Source organism: Biomphalaria glabrata, chromosome 1 (assembly GCF_947242115.1).
Source record: "Biomphalaria glabrata chromosome 1, xgBioGlab47.1, whole genome shotgun sequence".
NCBI lineage: Eukaryota > Metazoa > Mollusca > Gastropoda > Planorbidae > Biomphalaria > Biomphalaria glabrata.
The window spans coordinates 13,001,095-13,026,707 of record NC_074711.1 but is presented as its reverse complement, the minus strand read 5'-3'; the positions used below and the strand labels follow the sequence as shown (position 1 = coordinate 13,026,707).

Here is a 25,613-nt window from a genome sequence, read left to right as displayed (position 1 = left end):
TATGGTGCAGTTTGCAGAGAGCCTGGATAGTGAGATTCGTAACAATAAGTTACACGTCATAAAGTGAAAGTCAATACTTCCTCCAAAGTTCCTCCTGACTGAATTTATTTTGTGCTACAAACAAAGGAGCTTCTTCTTCTAGCCAGCTTTTTGCTGCTGAGCTCTTAGCTCTTTTGCAGACTGTTCTCTTCAGTTGTTCAGCACTGCTGTACAAGGTGTTGGTTTTGTTGGGCTGTAGTGGTAGTAGGGTCTGCCTAAGGTGGATTAGGAAGGGGCATTCAAAGAGGATATGGTTTACGGTTTCATAAGGGTGGGCGCAGTGTCTACAAAGAGGGAGTTGTGTGGAATTTATTTTGTTAAGATGGTAAATTAACAGAGGTATGTGTCCTGTTTTTAGTTGTAGATTGCTCTTTGCAGTGGAGTATGTTTACTGTCCGGTTTGTTTGCTTAAAAAAATGTTATTCTGCAACTCTAAAAATAAGTTAAAACGCTTGCTATTTATAGTTTTCCCACCATGTATGAACATCTTTAAAGTTTTCACGAATGTTTTCCTTTTTTAGTCTCCCCCTCTCAGCCCAATGTTGAAATGACGTAGATGTGTTTTCAAACACTGTGCGCACGGTAGGAAAACAAACGCAACGAAACACAAAGACTTCCACCTTGAACGAAACACAAAGACTTCCACCTTGAACGAAACACAAAGACTTCCACCTTGAACGAAACACAAAGAGACTTCCACCTTGAACGAAACACAAAGAGACTTCCACCTTGAACATGTTGCACACAATAATAGGCAACCTAAAAGGCGTTACTTCAACTTTTTACAGTTTCCCCAATCTTTCAATAACAGCTGTCGCCGCCGCTGAAGGAATTGGAGACGCTGCCATTGCACATTACGACAGCCATCTGTTGCTTTACATATTTCGCCAGTGAGTTATGTGGGAACGTGTGGACGTGTTGCTCTGTGTCAGTGTGTGTGTGTGTGTGTGTAATGTTGTGATAGTACTACACTCAAGTCCAGCTCTGTATCTTAAATAGTTTTTTTCTCCCTCGATCCGCGGGCCGCATTTAAAACAAAATCATTTGCATTCTTGTGTTTTCCTGAAGTTGTTTGTGGATAATTTGAAGTTGGCTTTGGATTACAATGAATGAAGCAGTCTATATCATGAAAGGTAGGTGGGGACCACCACAGTACAATATCTATCAATCAGTGATAATGTGACTAATATAATAATATAAAAATAGCAATTGTAGGCCTATAAATCTTTTTGGTCACTAAGTTGTTAAGTTTATGAGGACACTACTCCCATTTTTTTTTCATTCGCAATCAAGCGCATGCCGTTTATTGCATGATTGCGCCATATTCATAATTAATTTTGTTAGAAGCGAGAAACATTAGCTACCAGAAAAATAAATGAAGGAAATAAATTTTATTAAGTTTTTATACCAGAGAATTGGTTTTTCTAAAGAAGTCTAGCCGTGGTCAAATGAAAGAACCAAGGCCTATATAGCCTAGATAATGTATTGGTAGGATGGACAAAGGCCTATATAGCCTATATAATGTATTCTTATCTTATTTATTTAGAGCCTATATAGACTATATAATTTATTGGTAGGATGGACAAAGAAACAAAGGCAGTTTCAAGTTATAAGTTTCAATCGTTCTCTCAGAAATAAAGAATAGGACCGCAAGATTCGAAATATGAACTTTGGTGACGGCAGTTCAAAGCGCTTACCACACAGACTGACTACCAACGGAAGAGTGGGTACTATCTAGTATAAAAGAATTTAAGGCCAACGTGATTGAAGTACTAGCTACGTTACTGTGTGGCTGCGTTACAAGATTTCTAAATATCGACGTTAACACTAGTGAATCTACAATGAGTTCAAATAGACCTACATACACCATCTTGGACTTAAATATAAGCTCTTGTTTTATGTCAAGTTGATGCAAGTAAGAGATAATAGTCATTGTGTCAAAAGCACATATACCTTTAGCACGCAATAATACATTTAATTATTAGGCCGTTTTTTTCAAGACAGATTTCACCACCAAACAATCCCTATTGATATTATCTTCACATTCCCCATTACGCCTCCAAGTATTATTGTCACACGTGTTTAGGCAGCTGATAAAATGAGGCAAGTATAGAGCTATATGTTTATTTATAGTGCTTATCGATTAGATAGGTCAAGCACGTTACCTGATGATATTATTATTGACTTTTCTCTTTGCCACTCTTGTAAGCCTCTTAACGTAATCAGCATTAAACGTGTTTTGTTTGGATATATATGTATGTATGTATGTATGTGTGTAGGTCTATGTATGTATGTGTGTGTGTGTGTGTACTGTGTGTTGGAACATTTTTATTAATGTGGTATTTAACTTATATACACAATCAGCACGACAGCCTTCGAGAGTTTAAATCATCATCATCAAACTAAGGGAAAACTTACCAGGTTCATTCTCATACTCCCTTTCAAAAGCCCTGGATAAAGTTTGAAATAAGTATAGTCTCTAGATAAATATAATAGGACTGTTTCAAACTGGAGAAATTTTACATAGTATATATATTTGAACATCCAATCAAAATTGAAAACTTTTTAATGACATTGGTCACGTGTGGGGAAAAAAAAGGAGTCGAAAAATGGATACCTGCTGGAATGTCCGCACACCAAAGAAAGATTCTATGGTGAGCTGAGGTGAGTCCTATGCAACGTGACGCTGCTGACATACTCATATTATGGTTGACCTAACGCCCGAGTGGAAAATGACTATAACTCTTTGTCGGGTGACCTATGCAAAAATTGTATTGGCGGCTGCAATTGTAACGACAGTCTACTGCTAGAACTATGCTCTGTAGCAAAACTTGCAATCACCAATACAGTATTCCAACAACAAAAAATTCAAGACCACGTGAAGCATCCACGCTGAAATCACTGCCGTCTGCTGGATTATATACTTGTGAGGCAGTGCGATGCTAGAGCTGTGTCACTCACTAAAGTAATGCCGAGTGCCAACTGTTACACGGACCACCGCGGCCTTGTTTCGGGCTAAGCTCAACATCACCACCAGGACGATCAGGAAACAATGCTTTAGGGCCAGAAAACAAATCGCTGCTTTAGGGCCAGAAAACAAATCGCTGCTTTAGGGCCAGAAAACAAATCGCTGCTTTAGGGCCAGAAAACAAATCGCTGCTTTAGGGCCAGAAAACAAATAGCTGCTTTAGGGCCAGAAAACAAATCGCTGCTTTAGGGCCAGAAAACAAATCGCTGCTTTAGGGCCAGAAAACAAATAGCTGCTTTTGGGCCAGAAAACAAATCGCTGCTTTTGGGCCAGAAAACAAATCGCTGCTTTAGGGCCATAAAACAAATCGCTGCTTTAGGGCCAGAAAACAAATCGCTGCTTCAGGGCCATAAAACAAATCGCTGCTTTAGGACCAGAAAACAAATCGCTGCTTTAGGGCCATAAAACAAATCGCTGCTTTAGGACCAGAAAACAAATCGCTGCTTTAGGACCAGAAAATAAATCGCTGCTTTAGGACCAGAAAACAAATCGCTGCTTTAGGACCAGAAAACAAATCGCTGCTTTTGGGCCAGAAAATAAATCGCTGCTTTAGGGCCAGAAAACAAATCGCTGCTTTAGGACCAGAAAACAAATCGCTGCTTTAGGGCCAGAAAACAAATCGCTGCTTTTGGGCCAGAAAATAAATCGCTGCTTTAGGACCAGAAAATAAATCGCTGCTTTTGGGCCAGAAAACAAATCGCTGCTTTAGGACCAGAAAACAAATCGCTGCTTTAGGGCCAGAAAACAAATCGCTGCTTTAGGGCCATAAAACAAATCGCTGCTTTAGGGCCATAAAACAAATCGCTGCTTTAGGGCCAGAAAACAAAACGCCGATAAGCTGGCTGACACAAAAGATCAATTCAAAGAGATTCCCAGGATGATGATCCAGTGAGTACATGGGGGTCAGCTAAAAACAACACTCCAGGACGTGACAGCCAAAGTCGTGGGGTACTGCAGTAAGCCCAATAGAGAAAGGTTTGTTATGAACAATGCTTCGAGCGCTATAGATACAAAAACTACAAAAAATATAAAAACGAAACTGCTATTTCTATGTTCTTGCGAACCCCAATAACACTGCAACCAGATCCCTCTATAAAGATTCATGTCACGCTCTGCAAAGGTCCGTAGACTAAAAATTGAATGGTGGCTTGAATTATCAGTAAACAGCCAGGGTTTCTCTGACGCTGGAGACACATGCTGTTTCTACAACTCGCTTCGACGGCCTATGGCCCAGCATAACCATGGCGCCGTTTAGATCTTCCGGTGGATCTATTCTATAACCAGCAAGGTAGATTTACTAGAGAGAGTATCATAGCATGTTATTTAGTGACAAAAAGTGTGTAACTGAGGAAACTTGCACATATTTGTTTTAGAAAATTGTAAGATGAATCAGCGACATTTGAGGAAGTTGAAATTGCTTCTCATAAACTCAAAAAAAAGCAAAAGCATCTTATGGCAGAAGTCTTTAAAAATGGGAGGTGACAGAAAGCTAACATACAAGTTCACTATATGCTGGGAAAAATGCGTTGTTCCTCCTGACCATCGAGATTCGAGATGCCACATATAAAATGGATGACAAGTTAAGCTCTTCTGTCAGTAGCAGGAAATATCTTTGCGCTCGACTGACCAATTCTACATATTGTGGAAGAGTTGCTATCACACTGCTACCGGAGAGCCAATGTGACTTTAGAGCAGATAGAAGTACATCCGACATGATATTTGTCATGTGACAAATACAAAAAGTGCAGGAAGCAGAACCTTGTTCTATATGCTACCTTTGTAGATCTTACTAAGGCTTTTGACACGGTGAGTCGCAATGGCTTATGGAGGAATTAGTCAAAGCTTGGATGTCACCAAGTTTCCTTACATTCTCTAGCAGCTACATACTGGACAAAGACGCCAGATTATACACAATGATGACCTATCTGATCTCTTCCCCATAGAAAATAGCGTAAAGCAGGGTTGTGTAGTTGCTCCTACTCTGTTTGCTATCTTCTTTGGTGAAATGCTGGGTCAAAAGAGGCAGCGACTGCTCGAAGGCATGTACCTCAGTTTCCTTTCAGATGGTGAACCTTCGGTGCCTAATGTCCCATAGTGAAACAAAAGTCACAGAGTTTCTCAATGCCAATGATTGTGCCCTACTTGCTCCTACTGATCATGAGCTTCCGCTTGCTGATAACGTATTGGCGCACGCTGCCGCTTCCTTTAGGTTAACAATTAACATCGGACGTCATGTTTCAGAAGTCATCCAAAAAATGTACTCAGCCCCAAAGATCACCTTGAACGGACACACCCTCAACGTGATAAACCACTTTAGAAATTGGGAAAGCACAGCTTCCAATCACTTTCAAGAGAAGTTGATAACCGTCTTCCTAAGGCAAGTAGCACTTTTGGACGCCTCCAAGCGAGAGTGTTGCGGAATAAATCGCTCCGCCTGCCTACAAAAATCAGTGTCTACCAAGTAGTGTTTCTCTCAACACTTCCATATGGATTCGAGACAGAAAGCAACTTGATTTCTTCAACGCTTTCCCCAAAGGTCTCTGCGCTCCAATGGCATACGATGGCAAGACCGCATAACAAATAACGATGTTCTTGCGACTGCCGGTAAGGACAGAGTCCATGGACTGCTTTTACATTGGCTGCTACTCTGGACAAGACGCATATCCCGTCTGGTGGACTACCGCATACCAAAGGCAATCTTTTTTGGTTAGCTGGTCGGCGTAATAGTAGTGCTCCCCGAAAACGCTTTATAGACCAGCTTAGGCGCCACCATGCTTTAACTGACATAGATGAGAAAACATGGCAGAAAGCGGCTTCCGAACGAGACAGCTGGGGATTCATTAAAAAGGCTGCGGGATACTCATTTGAGACCAAAATGAAATGTACTATCACGTAGACTGCGGAAAGAGAACCTCAACCGACCACCGGAAGACAACGGTTATTCCTACGTTGGTTGTGGCAAAATATGTAGGTCACAGCTTGGACTGCGTAGCCACGTGAAATACTTCAATCCACCTAAATCTTCGGACTCGAAGACAAGTGTTATTATAATTCGGCCTACAACATATCACTGTAAAGTTATCGCCTTTCATGCTATTGTGTGTGTGTGTGTGTTATCAATCTGTTACCTCTGTATTACACTATGTTCTGTAACAAATTATATGTATAAATAAAGTGTTGGTACTTGTCGAATGTAATTTGAACAAAAAATTAAATAGGTACTCGTAAGTGATAGGGCCTATGTTTATGTTTTATAGAAATCGCGCGATTCTTGTCTAATAAAACGTAAGTAGGCCTATATGGTAAGCAGGGCCCAAGAGATGGTAAGTCATATTTGACTTGCTTCAATTTGTTTATTAATTATAATGTCATCAAAATCTTTTTCAAAATATAGGTTCGCGGCGTGATTCCAGGCCAAGATCACTCTGTGCCAGATGTGGTAATATCAGAGAGTTACGTCCCGAGTCCCCTGGACGCAGTGCCTGGAGGGATGCTGGGCGCAGCCTAAGCCTTGAAGTACATGGTAGAGAGGGTCGCAGGAGAAACTCCTCCAGTGAGTCCAGTAACGGCCGCCAGCGAGGTTCTCCTCTACATTGCTACATCGTCCCGATCAACAGTCAGAACTCTTCTGCGGCCAGGTCAACCACAACATACAGAGTGAGTGCCCTTGTTTAAATATAGTAGTCAACCCTGCGTCACTGACACATGCAGTTACAAGATTTATATCAAGATTTGTGAGCGTTAATTGACAAACATTTCTTGTTTAATCTGGGAAAAAGATGATACACTACAGGGAGGCGGCTAATTGGGTAACCAAGGACGCCTAAGATGAGTGTTGAAAGAGAAGCTAAAACATGGTATTTGTTTTCCTACCTTTAGATTTAAAAAAAAAAAAACAAGTATAATATACAAAATCTTAAAAGAAAAAAAAACATATTGAGTTAAATCACATCAATTATTTTGAAGCAGTCATGTGATTTTTTAGCGGCCCCCGTATGGGGAAAAGCAGCTATTAGGTTTGTGCAAAATGTCCGTCTGTCACAATCATATCTCGAAAACTAGAAGAGAAATGACAAATATTATTTCACCATGCGATGCGGCTTGAAATGGTTAGGTGCAACGGCTACTTTTGGTTTTCTAAAAGCAAACCGTTTAGTTTATAAAATTAATTATGCAAGCGATTTTTTCATAAAAATACACAAATTCTAAAACAACTACGTAAATGTAAGGGAGGCAATGTTACAATATGTTAACAACGAAGGGGAATTTCTGTGTATTTTCAGTATTATTAAGTCACATATATCCGCACGATGTATTAGAAATGTTCACAACAAATTTAAATATTAGTTATATGTGTTTTTTTTCTGGTCAACTAGCTGCTAAAATTAAAAGAAAACATTTCTGTTTGTTTATAAAGGCTAAGAATGCACTTTGTATGTAAATATCAAACACATTTTTTAAAATGGACTTTTTATGCAGTTACTTTTATGCAGTAGCGTGACAAGCATCTTTACAGTCCAACATGTTCCCTCAAAATTTAAAAAATAATCAGATTTTATTTATTTTTTGTTTAATGCCCCCCATCAGAATAAAAGAGGCTTATTTTTGTGCGTTTTGTCGGTCGGTCTGTCTGTCCATCACGCTTAAATAAAATACACAAGAACTCTATACACTATTGAAAATCTGATTTACCCTTTAATGTTCCTCCCATAACATCTCAATAGTTTTAAGTAGCTATAATTGATTGTTCCGGATGTTTTTGTGCAAAACTAATCAATGTCAATGAATGTTTGTTTGCCCTTCTAACCTATATTACATTTCATTTCAAAGCTTAAACGTTACAATAATATGTTGTTCCATTTTTTTATGTAAATAGCATATAAATGCTAAATCAAAAACTCTGTACTAACTGTAAAATTAACTGTGGGTCACTCTGTGTGGTCCACACCCCTCCAGCAATGCAACTGTGCCGAAATAGACCAACCTATTTTTTTTGCATTCATAAATTGATATATATTTTTTTAATATAAAGACTTAAACAAGAATTATCATGATATCCATTTCTAATTGCTTTGTATTCTTTCCCAGGAATCTTTTCAAAAGCCGCCTAATCAACCGACGCCATCAAGATATTCCAGGTCCGTACCATCATCTCCCGTGCCTGCCTCTCCACTCTGGTCACCCTTGTCTGCTTCTCCCAGAGGGACACCCACATACAACAGACAAGAAAGCACACAGGCTCTACTGTCTAAAGTCCCATCCAGACTACAGTCGTCACAGTCAATGCAGCCGGCTGGGAAAGTGACCACATACAGAGATCACTTCAACTGGTTCTCATGATCTCGTCTGCTCCGCTTACAAAAATGGCATTTTCATTTTTAAACTTAAATACAAATTTTGAGGAAAGCAAATTATTAGGGTCCTCTTATTTTGTATTATTTGCTAATTATGTATATAGCTCAATAAATAAATACAAAATAGGCCTAATAATAATAATAAAATCACTAATAATATAATGATTCATAACTATAGAAAACCAAAATAAACATTCACACCAGACACACTCATAATTTACATGTGAAATGTTTATATCAGATAGTTTAATTTTATTTAATGATCTGATTGCCAGGGGGTATAAAAAAGTTTTTGCGTCTGTTTGTCTTGGCTATCTATGTCTTATATGTTTTGTGTAATGGTAGAATCACAAAATCCTGACCCAAAGGGTAACTTTTTATTTCTAAAATCTTCTTAGCTTTCTCGTGAATGTTTTTTCTCAAACAGCTGCCCAAATATAGTAAAAAAAAAAAAACAACAAACAGTTCAAATCAATTTCAACACAATGAATGCTGTGAATGGCCTGGACTAAAACAAAATGTGAAACATATACACTAAGTTTTTGTTTCATTAGAAACCAACAGACTAACAATTAAGAATGATTAGAAGTCAGTCATTTATCCTTCCCTAGCTTGAGAAAGAAAGGGAGACCACTTGTACACTGTTTTTAAAATAGTCAGTGTTCTTTTTTGTAAGCCTATGCATTTAGTTTTAGTTGTTTTTTTTTCCTACTTTAAAAAAAAATTATTATTCTCTTATTATTATATTATTTAAGTGGCATATGTGGTGAAAGGAGTAAACAGTTTAACATAGTGAAATCAAAGGAATAAAAGAAATGTATTGGCCTAATAATGAAACAATAGAGTATATCTCTTGCATCTTGTATATGCCCAAAACTAAAGCATATCAAAAAGTTTGTGTTACAGGTAAAATAAAATTAATTTATTACAGTTAAACTGAAATAAAAATTGAGTGCTACAATGTTGAAAATATCTTTAGACATCACATAGTGATCTATGTCATAAATATGACATAGTGATCTGTGTTGTCTTAATACATCACATAGTGATCTGTGTTAACATCATGTAGTGAAGTATGTTATCATAAAACATCACATAGTGATCTATGCCATCATAATACATCATGTAGTGGTATGTGTCATACAAGGATAGTTTGTATTTGAAACTAAAATATACATGAAGAAATATTTGTATTTATGATACCTTTATGTAACACAATTATTTCTTCAACAACACACTATGGTATCCATTTATTTACTGGGCCAAAAGTGTGTGGATCTTAAAAGGTTTATGTCACTTTTTTTTTTAAATGTCGCATATAAATTACCAGATGTCATTCGAAAAGTTAATGTTTCATTTCATTTGTTTGATCATGTTCTAAGAAGACATAATATGTAATTAGTTGGTTTCTTACAGATTTTAGTTGTATTTTCTTAACAATGTTGAATAATTTAGCAATTATGCAGCTTCAATGATCATTCATTTGAAACATTTAAAAAATAGTTTTGTCATTTCTAAAGCTGTCTGGAGCTTAGAATGTCTTAACATTGTAATCATACTAACTGTGACTTCTTCTTTGCGTTTTTTTTTTAAAAATAGATCTCTCTTAATAATTATCCTTATTATCTTTCATATTTACTACTGCGTGGAGAGGAGGGAACTGATGTGTGGGCGACATCGTTCCGACCACAGCTAATGCCCAGGCATTCATCTCATTTCCATGAGATTATCCATAGTCGCTTCGCGAATGAAGGAGGCCATAGAATTAATGGTGTCAATATCTAGTATTTATACTATTTTATACATCATTGAAGCTTACTTACAATTTACTAACTAAATGTGTACATTTATATTTTTATTATATTATTTTTGAAAAAAGAGACATGGCTGTAGGTAAGATCTGTCCAACATAAAATGAATTTTATATTACATCACCGACATATAAAAATTTCCTTATTTCTTTGACTTTTCCTGCTTCTAATTGGTCATGATACCGGTATAGTCCAACCTCCAGACCAAGTGCAAACTACAAGTATTTTTTTTACTGAAGTACTGGCTAAAAAAATTTTTAAGACTAGTTTTTAAGAAAACTTATTATATTGATGACAAATTATTGTGACAAGGCTGGGTTTCAGTATATTTATACACAAATATAGATTTTATGGTATGCTTTTATTTATATTTGAAGACTTGGTACTTTATATATATATATATATATTAATTCATACTGTTGAAGTGTATTTTTGCTGCATTTTAAAATACTTAATTCAATTGATTTTGTAACCATTCCAAGAACCATCACTACTGTCTGTCATTTAGTAGAGCACCAAATATATGGAATGCAATTTATTGCTACGTCTCATTATTCACTTATCAAATTCTTGCATTACTTTTCATTTGCTTATTGCGTTTTTAATAACAACAAACACAAGAACAAAGCTGTGGTTTTGTAGTATTAATCAATGCAATAATATCTATAAAGCTCTAGTCAGTTAAATTTTGTATATTCTAAGGGAAAATAAGGGGCTTATGGATTACTGGTATTGGCAATAACAATGTTAAGTAGAAAACAAAAATGGGTACAATCTCTATGATGTAACACATGTGCTTCTTTGGTTGCAGACGACAGGGAAGCCATTTATGTAGATCACTAAGTACACTGCTATTAAAAATATAAAAAGATGTAAAGTTCTGAAGGGGAGAGAAGTAGTGTATTGATATTGAAAGTTGACCATAGCATTAAAAAGTGTTACGGTGCAATGGGAAATAACTCTGTAATTTCTCCTCCCATTGCACTTGACCTTGGAATATAAATAGTGTGATTAAGAAAACATTACTGATGAAGCAAGATGAAGTCATGATTATGAATGTGGTACCTGTGGATTACTAACCAAGATGTGAACCTTAATTTTATACCTCAGTGTTTTGGCATTGGTAGGGTACAAGCTTGTGATTAAAATATATATTATTTTTATTCAACTCTTTTGAGTGATGATGTAATTGTTATATCTAAACATTCACAAATATCTAAATGTATTACCAAGGAACCTATTTCAATCAATAGCTGTCTATAACTTTAGGGTGCTGGTTTATCTTTCCAGCATTCTGTAAAACTTATTCTAATAAAAGGTTGACAGGTAACCTTGAAAGCTAGTCTGGTGGATTTTTGTGTGTGTGTTATTTAATTACTGTGTTCAATGGTACTTTGTCTGAACAAAACTATGAATGTATTTATTTTACAATTAATAATTTATAGTTAACTACGTAGAGAATGGCCAATAATGCTATCAATATTTTCTTAACTGATATTTATTTACTCAATAAATATTTCTAGGCAGTTAATACTGTCTGCTTAATAGCCATTGTAAATATTTAATAATATAATTTCTATTTTTATGTCAATAAAGAAGCTATACAAAGCTTTAATTGGAATGTAGTTTTTTCTTACAATACTCATGATTTTAAATTAAGAAACGCAATAATTATCTTACATCTTGAAAAAAAAAATTAAAACAAAAAAAAGGAATACATTAAATCTGATTTATTTATAGCTACAGCTGATGTATAATTAAAATCATTAAATCCTTTCAATTGAGGAATAAGCTTAGTTAATACAATAGTCTTCAGTACCTTGGGTTAACACAGAAAAGTATTTTAATCAATAAGCTTCAAATAAGTTTATACTTTTCATACAAAGTCCTTTTAGCCATCAACATTTTTTTAACTTAACAAATTTAAAAAATGTAAGTTATACATTGTAAAAGTAATAATATAAAAATCATTATAAAAGTAACATGCGGTAATTGGGATATAACATAATTATCATAATTCTATCTTTATATACAGTTTGTTTTAAATTTGAAATTAATTTTTACATACACATTTGAAAATATCTTAATTTATCACAAATCAATGGCAAGGTTAAACTGAATATAGTTAATATTCAGTTGATGTCAGGGAAAAGTAAAAGAGTTTGCATTGTTGCTGGCCACATGACACCAATGTTAACCGTCAGACACAGAAATAGATGACCTTTACATCGTCTGCCCTATAGATCATAAGTTCTGAAAGGGAAACTTATTTTTTTTATATCAATGATGAGGTAATATGGTAAAGGGCTGAATAACAGTTTAAATTAGTACACAAGTACATAGCACCATAAAGACTTTTTTTTTGTAGGGAAAACTATAATAAAAAAAAGCAAATTTTTGGATTAAACAATTTCTTACAAAATGTGAATCATCAGTTAGGTTGAGATACCAAGGATAAATAGGGACCAACTTAAGCTAAGTATGCTGAAGAGTGCTGTTGTGGTATTTAGGACAATGAGGGTAAAACAAGTGTTTAACTAATTGGCAAATGCTGATCACAGAAAAAGGTAGTGTAGAATAACCTGCTTCATATGTTAGCATGCCTGTAGGACAAATGTACTCATATAAGCTTAAACCTTGAACATCAAGTACTTTATGAACAAAAGCTTTTTGTAATAAATCTTTTAATGTATTACATATGATTGTCTAATTTTAACTAATTATAATAAATTATAACTAAGTTTTAAAATGTGTTTAAATATGGGATTTTTAAGAAATATGAAAACAAAGAGTTTAAATTTAAGGAACTAAATAATATTCTATCTGTACTCATTTTCATCTTATTGAATTTTCGAAACTAAAAAAAAACATTTTGACTAACAGAAATTCTTAAATTTACAATAATGCAAAGTTAACAAATTAAAAATTCTAAAGAAAAGATTCTTTAGTTTTTAATTAATATTCTTAATTGATAAATAATGTTTATCACAAATTTTTCTAAAGCATTTCAAAAAATATTTGTCATTGTTATAATTATTACAAAATCTAATTTTGCAAGATTTCCAGCATTCTCATGCTTACACATACACACATAAATCTACAATTGAAAATAATTTAATTACAGTAATGTCCTACTGTTTGAAGACTAACAATCAAATGTGTAACACTCACTGCAATTTTTATTCTGTAATCAAATAAAATGCCCAATACTCTGCGTGGCAATATTGTGGCTTGTGCAGAAATTTCGAACTATGTTACAGATACATTCTGAAAACTCTTTTTTATGGTGACCAATGGAAAGGCAGCTCTCCAGGAGCAGACGTCGGAAGAGGAAATTCCCAAGCAAAATGAAACATCCAGTAAAATCAAATTTCTACAGGATTCAAGGACACTGTAGAGAGAAATAAGCTATCAAGGGGCATGAGATATGTAAAAAAAATATTTTTTTTAATTTGGTGATCCTAAAAAGAAAATCTATTTAAATCTACGATATAGAAATGTTCTTACAAAACAATGGCTTCTCTTGTCACTTCTCTAGTCCCCAATATATCCAACTGCTCTAAGAGTGGACAATGCAAAGCAATCATACGCAAGTCAATATCTCGCACAGTTCTAGGAGTAGACGAATTGGGACTTGACAAAATTTTGATTTAAAAAAAAAGAACTTTGGTACAAGTACGCTTTTCAAACATTTAAGCATTTACCTGTTTGCTGTCAAAAATATTTTCTTCAAGTATTTACAGTTTTTAGCCAGGTTTATATAACAATCTCTCTCAGACTTGATATCAACACTGTAAGAGAAAGCTCAATAATCAATCATTGAAAATTATTCATAAATTATTAAAAATTATTCATAAATTATTTGGAAATTATTCATAAATAGATACAAAATTAAAACAGAGATGACTTTCTTACACATGGTCAACGCACATTACAACAAGATAAGTAAAAGCAGGAAATTGTTTTTGACCACAAAAGAGTCAAGCTATACCGTTATCAGTGCAGGGAATCTGAGGAAATAGTGGAATAGAGGAAATAGAGTCCCAAAGAACTGTGGGGGAAATCTAGAGTCACTAACTCTGTGCTGGAACTATGAAGTGCTATAGCAAACTGAACAGTTTTTAGCCAGCAAAGGGTGCTGAATACAATTGTGTATTTCTAAACACTAAGTTTAGTGACCCAACATCCAAGTGCAGCCGGGAATAATAGAAATGATGAAAATAACAGCAAAATCTTCATAAAGAATTGAATAATTTAATTATCTGAAATGAAATCTATGAATTATTATACACAATACAATTCAATTCCAAAAATAAATCCAAATAATTAATAATAATAATGTTTATTATCCTGAGGAAATTTGTCTTACAATTTATGCATTAAATATACTATAACTATAGAAACAAAATATATATTCACACTAGTTATGTGAAATAATTACATAAGATAGAAGACTGGTGAAGACTGGGATTTTTAATTTCATGATCTTCGGGCGCCTCTGAGTCCACCCAGCTCTAATGGGTAACTGAAATTAGTTGGGAAAAAGTAAATTTGGTTGGTCGTTGTGCTGGCCACATGACACCCTCGTTAACCGTAGGCCACAGAAACAGATGACGTTTACATCATCTGCCTATAGACCACAAGGTCTGAAAGGGGTACTTTTTTTTATATTTTTACAGTTATTCAATGATTCTTACCACCAGCCAATGTCCAGTTCTTCCAACAAGTGACAGCTTAGATATATGTGAGACAAAGCATCTTCAGTTAAAGACTTCATTCGCCACAGATCTAAACTTTTTAATTTTCTAAAATAAAAAATAGATACAATTATTTTATTTCATTGATTAGAACTAAGACCTCGCTACTCATGTAGTGTTCTATAGTATAGATAAGAAACGCCTGTGTCTTTTTGTTTTCTAGGATAGCATAATCACTGTTCACTATTTGTTTTTTCTCAATAGATAGGTCAGCTGAAATGAACTATCTCAAGTAAAATTCCTGGCCACTAGGGTGCAAACATAAGCCAATACCAATCGTCATAGTAGGACTAAACACTTATCTGTGACGTGTCAACCTGTGCTCAGTAGAGACCAATAGCTCATTGACACATCTCAGGTCAGTGTTCAGACTTACTATGATGAACGGTTTTGCTTTAGCATATTGCAAGTGGTTTATCTTATCTCATAGACTACAGACGTTATTTCAAAAAAGAAGATAATTATGTCCTACACAATTCATGTGTCAATCTAATTATGCATGTTAATCAAAGACTTAAACTCTGCTAAGTTGGTTTTCCTGGCTGATTTAGGTGACCCATTCCATTCTCTAATGGACTAGGTAAGAGGGAGCACTTGTAAGAATTTGTTCTAGAGTATGGAATAAGAAATGTGCCTCTATCTTTGTGTCTTTCTAAGTATTTCATTAGGTTTTGTTTTTCTATTTGTACATTATGGTTCAATGTTTTATGTATTATTGCTACTTGACTTTTTATCCTTATGTCCTGAAGTGTCTCTATATTTAGTGATTTTACTAATGGTGTTACTCTAATCAAATTGGAATATTTGTTTATTAAAAATCTCACTGCTCAATTTTGTATTTGTTCTAGTTTCTTTATGTTTTCTTGAGATGAGGGATTATAACTTAGCCATTTGCCTTTGGCTCATAGAAAATTGGTGTAGACTTCTTAATTTACAAAGTAGAGGAAAAAAAAACTTTAGTAAAAATAAAATACAAAATTCGTTTAGGTTTAAGGTACTTCAAAAATTTAATAAGAGTGATAGTGTTGTTATGCACACAAGATTGAAATTGTTAAACATTTTTTTTTTAAATAGCTTTAAATTTTGAACAAATTCAGTATTGTTTCAATTAGTTTAAAAAGTGTATCTACTTGCTGTAAGTGCCAAGATCCATTAAAACAAGGTTGATACTGGAATTTAAAAGCTGGCAAGACCCAAGGTTTAAATGTTCTAAATCACAGCTAGCTCTGTAGAAATAAGAGAAAGTGATTTTAAGAATAAAACACAATTTAAACTAAATATATTTAAAGAAAAAAGTGCATTTAGTTAGAGAAATAATGGTATACCAAAAAATAAACTGATTCAAAATAACAACCACCATAAAATTCTTAAATATGATTTTTTAAATTTCCCTAACAATTATGCTTGGTAGAATAAAAATCATTACTTCATACAAAAATTTTTTCAATGAAATGTATAACAACTTCTAAATATTATGATTATAGAAATAACTTAAAAATATTTTGTTTAAATAACTTTTGTTTATTTTATAAACTAAATTTATTTTGTTCTGCTGAAACCCTGCTCAATTTCAAATTTTTTTAAACTTAGTCTATTTCTTCTTAGTTTTCACAATTCACTTTAAATATTCAAGAACTGGAGGTTTATGTTATAATAATTATTTAAAATCATTATAGAAAATGTGATAATTTGATATTCAACTGCTTGTTTCAAAACATCAGATCCAATAAAGAAACAGCTAGCATTAAAAAAATAAAAGTAATAGAGGCCTCAATAATTAAATAATTGTTTCAAGTTGTGAATGGGATTTAATAGGCTCATAGCCCTCAATTTCATCTCCTAAGTTAATCCATTAATATACATTTCCTTTACTGAAGTGATGCAGCATGGTGCAAAAGTTTACATGAGTTTAATGATATGATATAAGTGCTTGTCACTACTGTTTTTTTTATTGTTTTTTTTTCATGTGAATATATTATTCTGAACAACTAGTTATTTATTTTCATATTTCCAAATAATAGTCACACCAACATCCACTTTTTTTTTTTAATTTTAACTTAAGACTAACTACACATTTTTGCAGCAACATTTTCAAAAGTTTAACAATAATAACAATAAAAACATCATTAGGGAGTTATGTGAATGCAGGTGTAGGTGAAGACCATTTACCAGCTTTCTAAAGAAGAAAAAAAGGTCATGACAAACAATCTGTTATATCTTGTCATCATTCAAGATAAAGAGAATTTATAAACCAGTCTTCACAAGAGGGCCTATATTTCTATGAAACTCTAAAAGTATGCCACATATATGAGCAACTTCATTTCATTATAACAAAAACAAAAGTTATATTCTACCTGATAACAGAAGACAAAGAGGTATAATCAATCTTAGTTCTGTACAAGTTTAGCCTTTTCAGCTTAGGTAAAGGCCACTTTTTGAATGAAGAGAAATCTTCTATATGAGTACAACTGTGTAGGTTTAACTCTAGAGACAAGAAAAAAAAATGTTCTTACAAATAGATCACAAACTAATTAAACTAGCAGTAAAGCATGCCAACTAATCTTAAAATCATCATTACAGTTTCTCAGATATTTTGCACACAGTGTTTAGATGCTACGAATACTGCTGCGTAAATCTAAATACTAAGGTAATAATGTATACTTTATGAAATGTCTAGAACACTATTTATCTTTACCTATGAGATTGCTACATATACTTATCACATCATCAAGGACATTGCTACCAACAAAATTACAGCAGCTTAATTCTAAGGTTTGCAGTTCTAGACAGCACTCTTTCAGAAACCTAAAACAATGTAAGAATGTAATAATACTACAATTCAATGTAATGTACAGTTAAAAGTTTCTAAAGCCAATTAACAAATAAAAAATCCAAAGAATAATAAATTTGCGCTCTTACATTTTAAAATGATTCTCATTCATGTGACCTCCTTTACCCACCCAGGATAAATTTAAACGCTGAAGTCTTTGACATTTGTTTGCTATCAGTAATAACCTAGAACTTGATATCTGTGAATTTCAAGACAAAAATAAAAAGTGCAATGTGTCTAGAAGCTCAATATTAACCAACATAAACAGATAAAAGAATGGCCTTTTTCATAGATCATATTATGAAACGAATATTTTTTAAAATGTGAAACTTTTTTAGGGTGGAAATAGTACTCTGTCACTTTTCTAAGGGAAATGTTTTCATGTTTTTTTTTTTCAAATAACATTAACATGAAATATGTCAAACAAAATAAGGCAACTCTCATTCATCCCATCTCATTTGTGAATGTCATGTTTTGTAAGAAGTCATTGAAAAGAAAAAACAAAAGCTGATTGATGAAATAAAAAATGCATCCTACAAAAAAACAAAAACAAACAAACAAAAAAAATCACCTGTGTCCAAAATGGCTGAAGATTCAGATCTTGGTATAAGTAAGGGTCATAACAGTGCATCTTTAAATTTCTGATAAAAAAAAAATGTTTACTTTGATATTCCACAGGATTTTAAAATCATTTTTCATTATTAGGATACATCAAAAGGAGAAAAAAGGCTTGATGCTTTATTGATGTTTACAGAACATGCTAGGCAACATTCATTAATGGATAGCTTTTCTGTTACTTTCATAGACTTTGTCTAGAATGATACAGCCTCAATCATAGTGATCTTACAATCTTTAGTCTAGTATGTTAAAATAATATTTATTTCTTGTATAATATTAGCCTGGAGCTAAATAATGTGTTAAGACATGGTTTAGCTTGATTTCAGAAAGTGCTTTGCACTTGAAAAGAGACCAACAAAACTAACCTACAAGTTTGGGCCAGCCGACACAAATCCTTAATATCTAGGTATGACAAGATGAGATGAATAATTTCCTTCTGAAATACATTGAAGTCATTCAATTAAAGCTCAGACTTCATTTTAATTCACTCCAGTAATATATTATGCACCTATTAAGTGAAGGAGTGTGCTCCAACAAAGCATATTACTAATATTTCTTGTAAGATATCACATGGTGGTCTCAGGGAGTGATGAGCCACTCCCCCAGGCCCCATGCCTAAGGAGGCCCCTGCAATAAAGAGAACCTTTTGTCATCGCCAGTCCATCCAACAAATATACATTGCCCTGATATGACACTCGTCCTAGGCCCCACGCATTACTAAGGCCAACTCTGGAAACCACTAATCATAAAGTAGCAGAAGGCAGCCAAGTTGACTCTTCCATGCTGACCAACCAATTTTTCTATTGTAATAGAAGTATGCAAGTCAGTATTGTTCTTTCTTGAGCACAAAGATGGCAGCATTACTGGTCATTAGCATCTAGGCTTTAAATAACAAATATAAATGACATATAGGCTTTTTCTTCTTCTTCTTCTAGCCAGCTTTTTTGCTGCTGAGCTGTGAGCTCTTTTGCAGACTGTGCCAAGGAAAAATAGTGTGCTGTTTTCTTCAGTTGTTCAGCACTGCTGTACAGGGTGTTGGTTATGTTGGGCTGTAGTTGTAGTAGGGTCTGCCTAAGGTGGATTAGGAAGGGATATTCAAAAAGGATATGGTTTACAGTTTCACAAAGGGTGGGCACAGTGTCTACAAAGGGGGAGTTGCATGGAATTTAGCCTCTATGTAACAAATATAATTGGCCTATAGGCTTGGCTTTAAGTAACAAATATAATTGGCATATAATAGGATATAAGTAACAAATATTATTGGCATATAATAGGATATAAATAACAAATATTATTGGCAAATAGGCTTTAAGTAACAAATATAATTGACATATTGGCTTAAAGTAACAAAATATAATTTACATATAGGCTTTAAGTAACAAAAATAATACATGTCTTAGGAATCAATTTTACTAGTCAATTGAAAATTGTTTAATGAATACCAAAATGTAGTTGGTTAGTTTATGTACGTAAATATTTACCGGTAAAATGGTAAAAAGACAACTCTCTGATGATTTAATATTTAAAGGTGTCAATCTATCTGCCAGACATGTATCCTCAGTGTTATGATCCGTCAGTAAGTCTAAACAAAAGATATTTTTAGAAATGTTATTTGTTAAAACAAATTATTACTAGGTTATAAGTTTTAGTGCTTTAGCCATTGTAAAAAAGAATGAACTAAAATTCAATATCTAGAAATATCAGTGTGATACAATCTAATTCAGCAATAAGATCCAACAGATACTCAACATAAACATAACATTTAAAAAAATTCATTTCAATTTCTTATGGGTTTATTTTGTTCATCACTTCTTGTTCTATTGTCCAAGATTTGCCTCAATCTGCCAACCTGAAGAAACTTTTTTCTGGGAAAGATCCAAACAAATGTATATTTTTACATCCCTATTACGAATGGACTCGATACTTAGGTACCCAAAAGGGGGAGAAGGGACTATTGGCCTAATTGGCCTCTTACGACCATTTCAACCTGAGCTCCATGTTGAAGATAAGTAGCATTTTTTTCACCCCCAAATTTCATAACAATTTCATATTTATGCTCATAAAGAGTCACTTTAAGTAGAATACTTTAAAAAAAAAGATTCCTACCTTCTAAATTTTCAATGTCATTATCAATATCTGCATCATTAGACATGGCTGGTTGGTAGGTGTCTGTGCAACTCTCTGGGGGCATCTTGGTTCCTATTAATTTGATGCCATCCAGTTCAGTATAGTAATCCAAAAAATGGTGATTTAGCTCTAGCCGAATGAGGCTAAGTACATTAAAAAACAAAAATTTTAATCTATTTTTTTTTTTACTTTTAAAGTTCATGTCTTTCCATACTTAGCTATTAAATAATACCCAATAAAAAAATTAATGAATAGATTAAGATATTTAAGAAATACAGACAAAATAATTTCTTTAAAAGAAAATTAAAAAACAAAAAGGACTAGGCCGCACTATAAAAGATATAAGTAATGCTTAGTGATAATATTTTGTTCTAATTTTACAATTAAATCTTCTTCATTTTATGCAGTTTTGTTATGATAATGTTTTAAGATTCAAAATAAAGTAATTTAATTTTTAAAAGTGCTTTTATTATAAACTATAATTATTTTGCACTTAAAAATGTAAATATTCATTATTGAAAAAGCTCTGTTAATTTTGTAAAATGAGAAAAATGTAATTCTATTTTTTTTTTGTTGCTCAACATAGAAGCTTACTTTGTTGTGAACTGTATCCTCTTTAAGTGAGGTGCAAATATTCTAGGCTCTTGTGGACAGGGCTTGGGTTTGTACTTCCACAAAGTGACCCATCTAGACACAAGACAAAAACATCAAGACTATTTTCATATAAATAAGTTAATTTGTAATTTTGGCATTCTACCTAATGGAGTGAATTATCAGCATAAATGAAGGGTTGTCTTGGAGTGCCTACATTTCATCTGGTAACTAATAGACTAGAAATTCAGAAATAAACTTGAGCACAACTCTTTTTACAGCAGCTCACTTGACCAGTTCACTCCCCTGAATTGAATCAATGCATGATGCAACAATTTCATCCAGTATCACATTATGTGAACATGTTACACTAATTCTGAGCTTGCTTAATATTGTAATACACTTGAAGCCCTTGAAGTATTTAAAATTCATATTTTACGCTCCATTTTTAAAACAAACATTCATTATAAAGCAGCTTCCTGGTGACTGTGCTTGGGTATTTACACTAATGTTTGAACTGCATCACACAGACCATGGCTGCTCATTTAATCTGTGATATTGATATTTATTATCCTCTTTTCTGCATTCATTTTAATACAAGTTCTTTTGAATACAACTTCTTTTAAATATGAATCACTTTTTTTTCATCATTTTCAGTCTCACAACACATTTCCATACCTACATACAAAGCAAACAACAACTTTCCAATAAGAAATAACCTACAAGTTTATGTGAATTCTAAAAGAATAATCAAATAAAAATAATTTACAAAGTTTGTCCACTGTCAGTATCAGTTCCTCCTGCCCGATCACATGCTAAGATTCTAACAATGGCACCAGGGTTGTATGTTTCATAGACTTCAAGCCTCACAGGATAAAGTGATTCACTAAAGGAGATTTCTGTGAATAGAAACAAATTCAACAACTAGACCTAGTCTTATGTTAAGACAAATATCAAGACTTCTGCATATATAATGTATGTAAATGAAAAGAAAAAGGTCAATAGAAATTATAAACATGACATAACAGCAATTGAGTACAAAAGTTATTGAGAGAAAATCCATCTATCCATTCAAGTGGCACTACAGCCTATGCAGGGCCCTGGCCTGCTTTAGCACATCTTTCCATTCAGATCTATCCTGGGCTTTATATCTCCATGCCTGGACTCTTAGCTGTTGTAAATCTGCTTCTACATCATCAAGCAACTGTATTCATAGTCTGCCTTTAGGATACCTGCCTTTTGTTTTTTTGCCAGTGAACAATCTTTGCTCCCCTTTTCTCGTTACTATGGAAAGGTCTTCGTATAGCTGGTATATTTCATGGTTGGTGCGAGTCCTCCATCCCGTTTCCTCATGTTCCCCTCTTAGACCTTTAGATGTAAAAAGCAGATGATGTTAATGTCATCCGTTTCTTTGGCCAATGGTTAACAACCAACTTCCTATAGTCAGGTATCCATTAGAGTTGGGTGGACTCAGGGGCACACTAAAAATCCAGAAATTGAAAATGCCAGTCTTCAGTGAGATTTGAACCCCTGGACTCCAGGTTCGAAAGCCAGCACTTAACACCTCAGCTAATGCGCCCCCTTTCCTCGTGTATAGCACTATACATTTATCTGAGAATTTTCCTTTCCCAAGTATTTAGTAGATTTTCTGATTTAGTTAGCGTCCAGGTTTCACTTGCATACATAACTTCTGGACTAAATATTGTTTTGTAGATAGTTTTCTATGTTTTCTTAGATATAAATTTACTTTTAAGTTTGTGTTGTGTGTTATAGAAAGTTCTGCTGTCTGCCGTTAGTTGTTCCTTTACTTCTGTCATTAGGTCATTTGTTGAATGTATCATGCATCCTAAATATGTAAACGTTTCTACTTTTTTCAAACTAGTGGTTATGAATGTTAACATATTTTTCTTCTGTCTGATTTTCTCTAAATAACAAACTTGGTTTTGTTGTCATTTATTTCAAGTTCCACTGGTCAAGATGCTTCTTCCAGTTGAGTGAAAGCTCTAACAATGTCAAAGGCATCTTTATCCAATAAGGCAATATCATCTGTATATACGCAATGTATTGTAGAGGTTGGCTATATATCGTTCCAGCTTTTGTAATTGTTCCCCTTGTGTTTATTTGTATATTCCTTATTACTCTTTCTAGAGTCAGATTGAAAAGCATGCATGAAAGTGTCTCCTCGGCTTAGTCCTTGTTCAATCCTAAATTTCTTTGAATGTTCTCCTTGTATTTATGACTTTGAGAAAAATAGGTAAGAAAAGTATGTTGAAAGTAGACAGAGGCTCTGATGAGAACTTGAACATTTGTACTCTTAATCTGTTCTATGTGTTACATGTCATGTTTATTCATCATGTGTTTTGGTACTAAAGCTTCAAAGTCCATTTATGTTGAATTTATAACTAATCCCATAACTTACCTATGAAGTCTTCACTCACAAATTCTGATGGTGTCCCATTATATCTCTTGGTGCCAGATGGAGCTTTCTTCCACCAAGGTCCATAAGTTCTCTGAAAGAAACAAAATCTTACTTCTCAGTCTAACAAACAAGTGAATAAGCATTGTCCAAAAAAAAATCTATGAAGAATGACAAAAAAAAAAACCCAACACAATTTCAAAATTAGTTCACAGATTTTCAGAGAAGTCTTCTTATGTCAGGAGCCCATAATGAATTCTAATCACTTAAAATACTGTTCTATGCTTCTTAAATGACCTGTGGTTACGGTACATTTTGCCTATGAGTTTCTTAAAGCTTATCCCCAAGATTGTAATTGTTAAATCATATTGGCTGTTAGTCCATCCATGTGTTGCTAGTGGGACAGCTTATCTTAAGTTATTCCATATGGGAGGACTAATTCTTAAGTGTTCCTTCGGCTTGAATAGTGGTGTCACAGGGATGTGGCTGTATGGTGTTATTTTATTAGCAAAAGAATGTTAGTATGGCCTCTCATGGGTGTAGGTATACTTTTGCAGACAAATGGGAACACTGCTCACAGGGATTCTGGTGGGACACGTAACAGAACTATAGATTTATCTAGGAAAAAAATTTTGTTATAGAGTAAAGTGCGAAGTTCGAGCAGTCCCGATTTGACAAGAGGTTCGAACAGTTCACTTTTTATTGCTATAACTTTTTTATTTGAATGTTTACCAAATTACTACTATATTGCTACTGCGCATGCACCTTTTTTCTTTACTTCCGACACATACTATTTCCTTTTCCTTGTAAAGGCTAAGTTCATGGTGAGGTCAAACTCAGGAGGTGTGGAATTATTCTTTTTTACTACCCGGTAGTGAAGGAAATGGGTAATGGGATTAAGGCTATTTTTAAGTCTGATGGTTCATCAGCTCAAAGAGACTATTTGAAGTTGTGGAGGGTGGGAAATGGTGCAATGGATGGTGTTCTTGCGCTGGAGTAAAAAGAAAATGACTTTATAGTAAAAATTAAATATTAAAACATGTTTTTAGGTATATTTTCTTTGATCTGCTCGAACCTTCCAACAACCCGATCGAGCTTACTAACTGGGGAAAAATCCGCTCGAGGAAAAGTACGCTTGGCGATACTTACTCTACACCTCTTTGACTTTGTATTTAATTTTAACTAAGCCTAGTGATACATTAAATCCAATCTATTTTTATAGAAAAAAGGACGAGGAATTCAGAGATACCATCAGTTTTTTCATAGGTCAGACCGTTACGGTGCTATAAAAATCCAAACTTGAAAATTGCTGCCAGCGGGCTTAATGCGCTCGAACTTCGCACTTTACTCTAGCAGCCTGGGTAATAAAAGAATATAGATCTAATTAGAGAATGAATTACACATAGTATAGATTCTAGCTTTAGGGACTAGACTCTATTAACTAATTAAGCTTGATGTTGGACCAAACTATTGAAACTGATGTTAAAGTTAGAAGAAGTGAAATCAAATACCAGTTATGAAATCATATGCAAATAATCTAACTATTCTAACTTTTGTTCCTAGGCTGAGCCTGAACTAATCAGATTAATGCAATTTGATTGAATTTGGTACCGGGTGCGTCATTTATGAAATTATGTTGATCTTGTCTAATTTTTCTAGATCTAGATCTAAATCACAAAGAGTAGCGGGCCCAAGCCAATACAAAAATCTAGATCTAAACATTCTATTTAAAAAAAAAGAAGGATTACTTACAAACACACACGTTTGAGTATAGTCACCGTACGACGGAAAAACGCAAGGTTTTCCAGCCAGGTTACTGGCTACGTAGGAAATGCTAGACTCACTTCCATACTGGGAACTAAAATCTGTAACGTCTTGACCCTCTAATCTGATTAGATAATTTGCTACCGGAGAAACGTCTCCCTTACTTTGCATGGTTGTGTAGTGCTTTACGGATCTAAGAATATGTGCATGCAACTCATTAAATTCTTCTGGTGAACGAGCCATATTTGTTTTGATTTTGACCAGAATCTATTAGCAGG

At 33.9% G+C, this 25,613-nt stretch overlaps 2 protein-coding genes across 2 annotated transcripts; one reads left to right on the top strand and one right to left on the bottom strand.

Annotated features, from left to right (window-relative positions):
• Positions 1–922: 922 nt before the first annotated feature.
• On the top strand, positions 923–11,847 carry LOC106069740 (uncharacterized). The gene is made up of 3 exons (XM_056022841.1): positions 923–1,172; positions 6,462–6,724; positions 8,156–11,847. The coding sequence occupies exons 1-3, from the start codon at positions 1,145–1,147 to the stop codon at positions 8,405–8,407; spliced, it is 543 nt and encodes a 180-aa protein (XP_055878816.1). The 5' UTR covers positions 923–1,144; the 3' UTR covers positions 8,408–11,847.
• Positions 11,848–11,945: 98 nt separating this feature from the next.
• LOC106069381 (F-box/LRR-repeat protein 4-like) lies at positions 11,946–25,578 on the bottom strand. The gene is made up of 16 exons (XM_056022812.1): positions 25,324–25,578; positions 23,575–23,665; positions 21,925–22,054; positions 21,159–21,251; positions 20,544–20,707; positions 19,919–20,019; positions 18,803–18,873; positions 18,391–18,460; positions 17,909–18,018; positions 17,685–17,794; positions 17,344–17,473; positions 16,120–16,215; positions 14,930–15,037; positions 13,937–14,023; positions 13,740–13,844; positions 11,946–13,623 (listed from the first exon to the last, which is right to left on the bottom strand). Exons 1-16 carry the CDS (start codon positions 25,576–25,578, stop codon positions 13,482–13,484), a joined length of 1,863 nt encoding a protein of 620 aa, XP_055878787.1. The 3' UTR covers positions 11,946–13,481.
• Between the last annotated feature and the right edge of the window lie 35 nt (positions 25,579–25,613).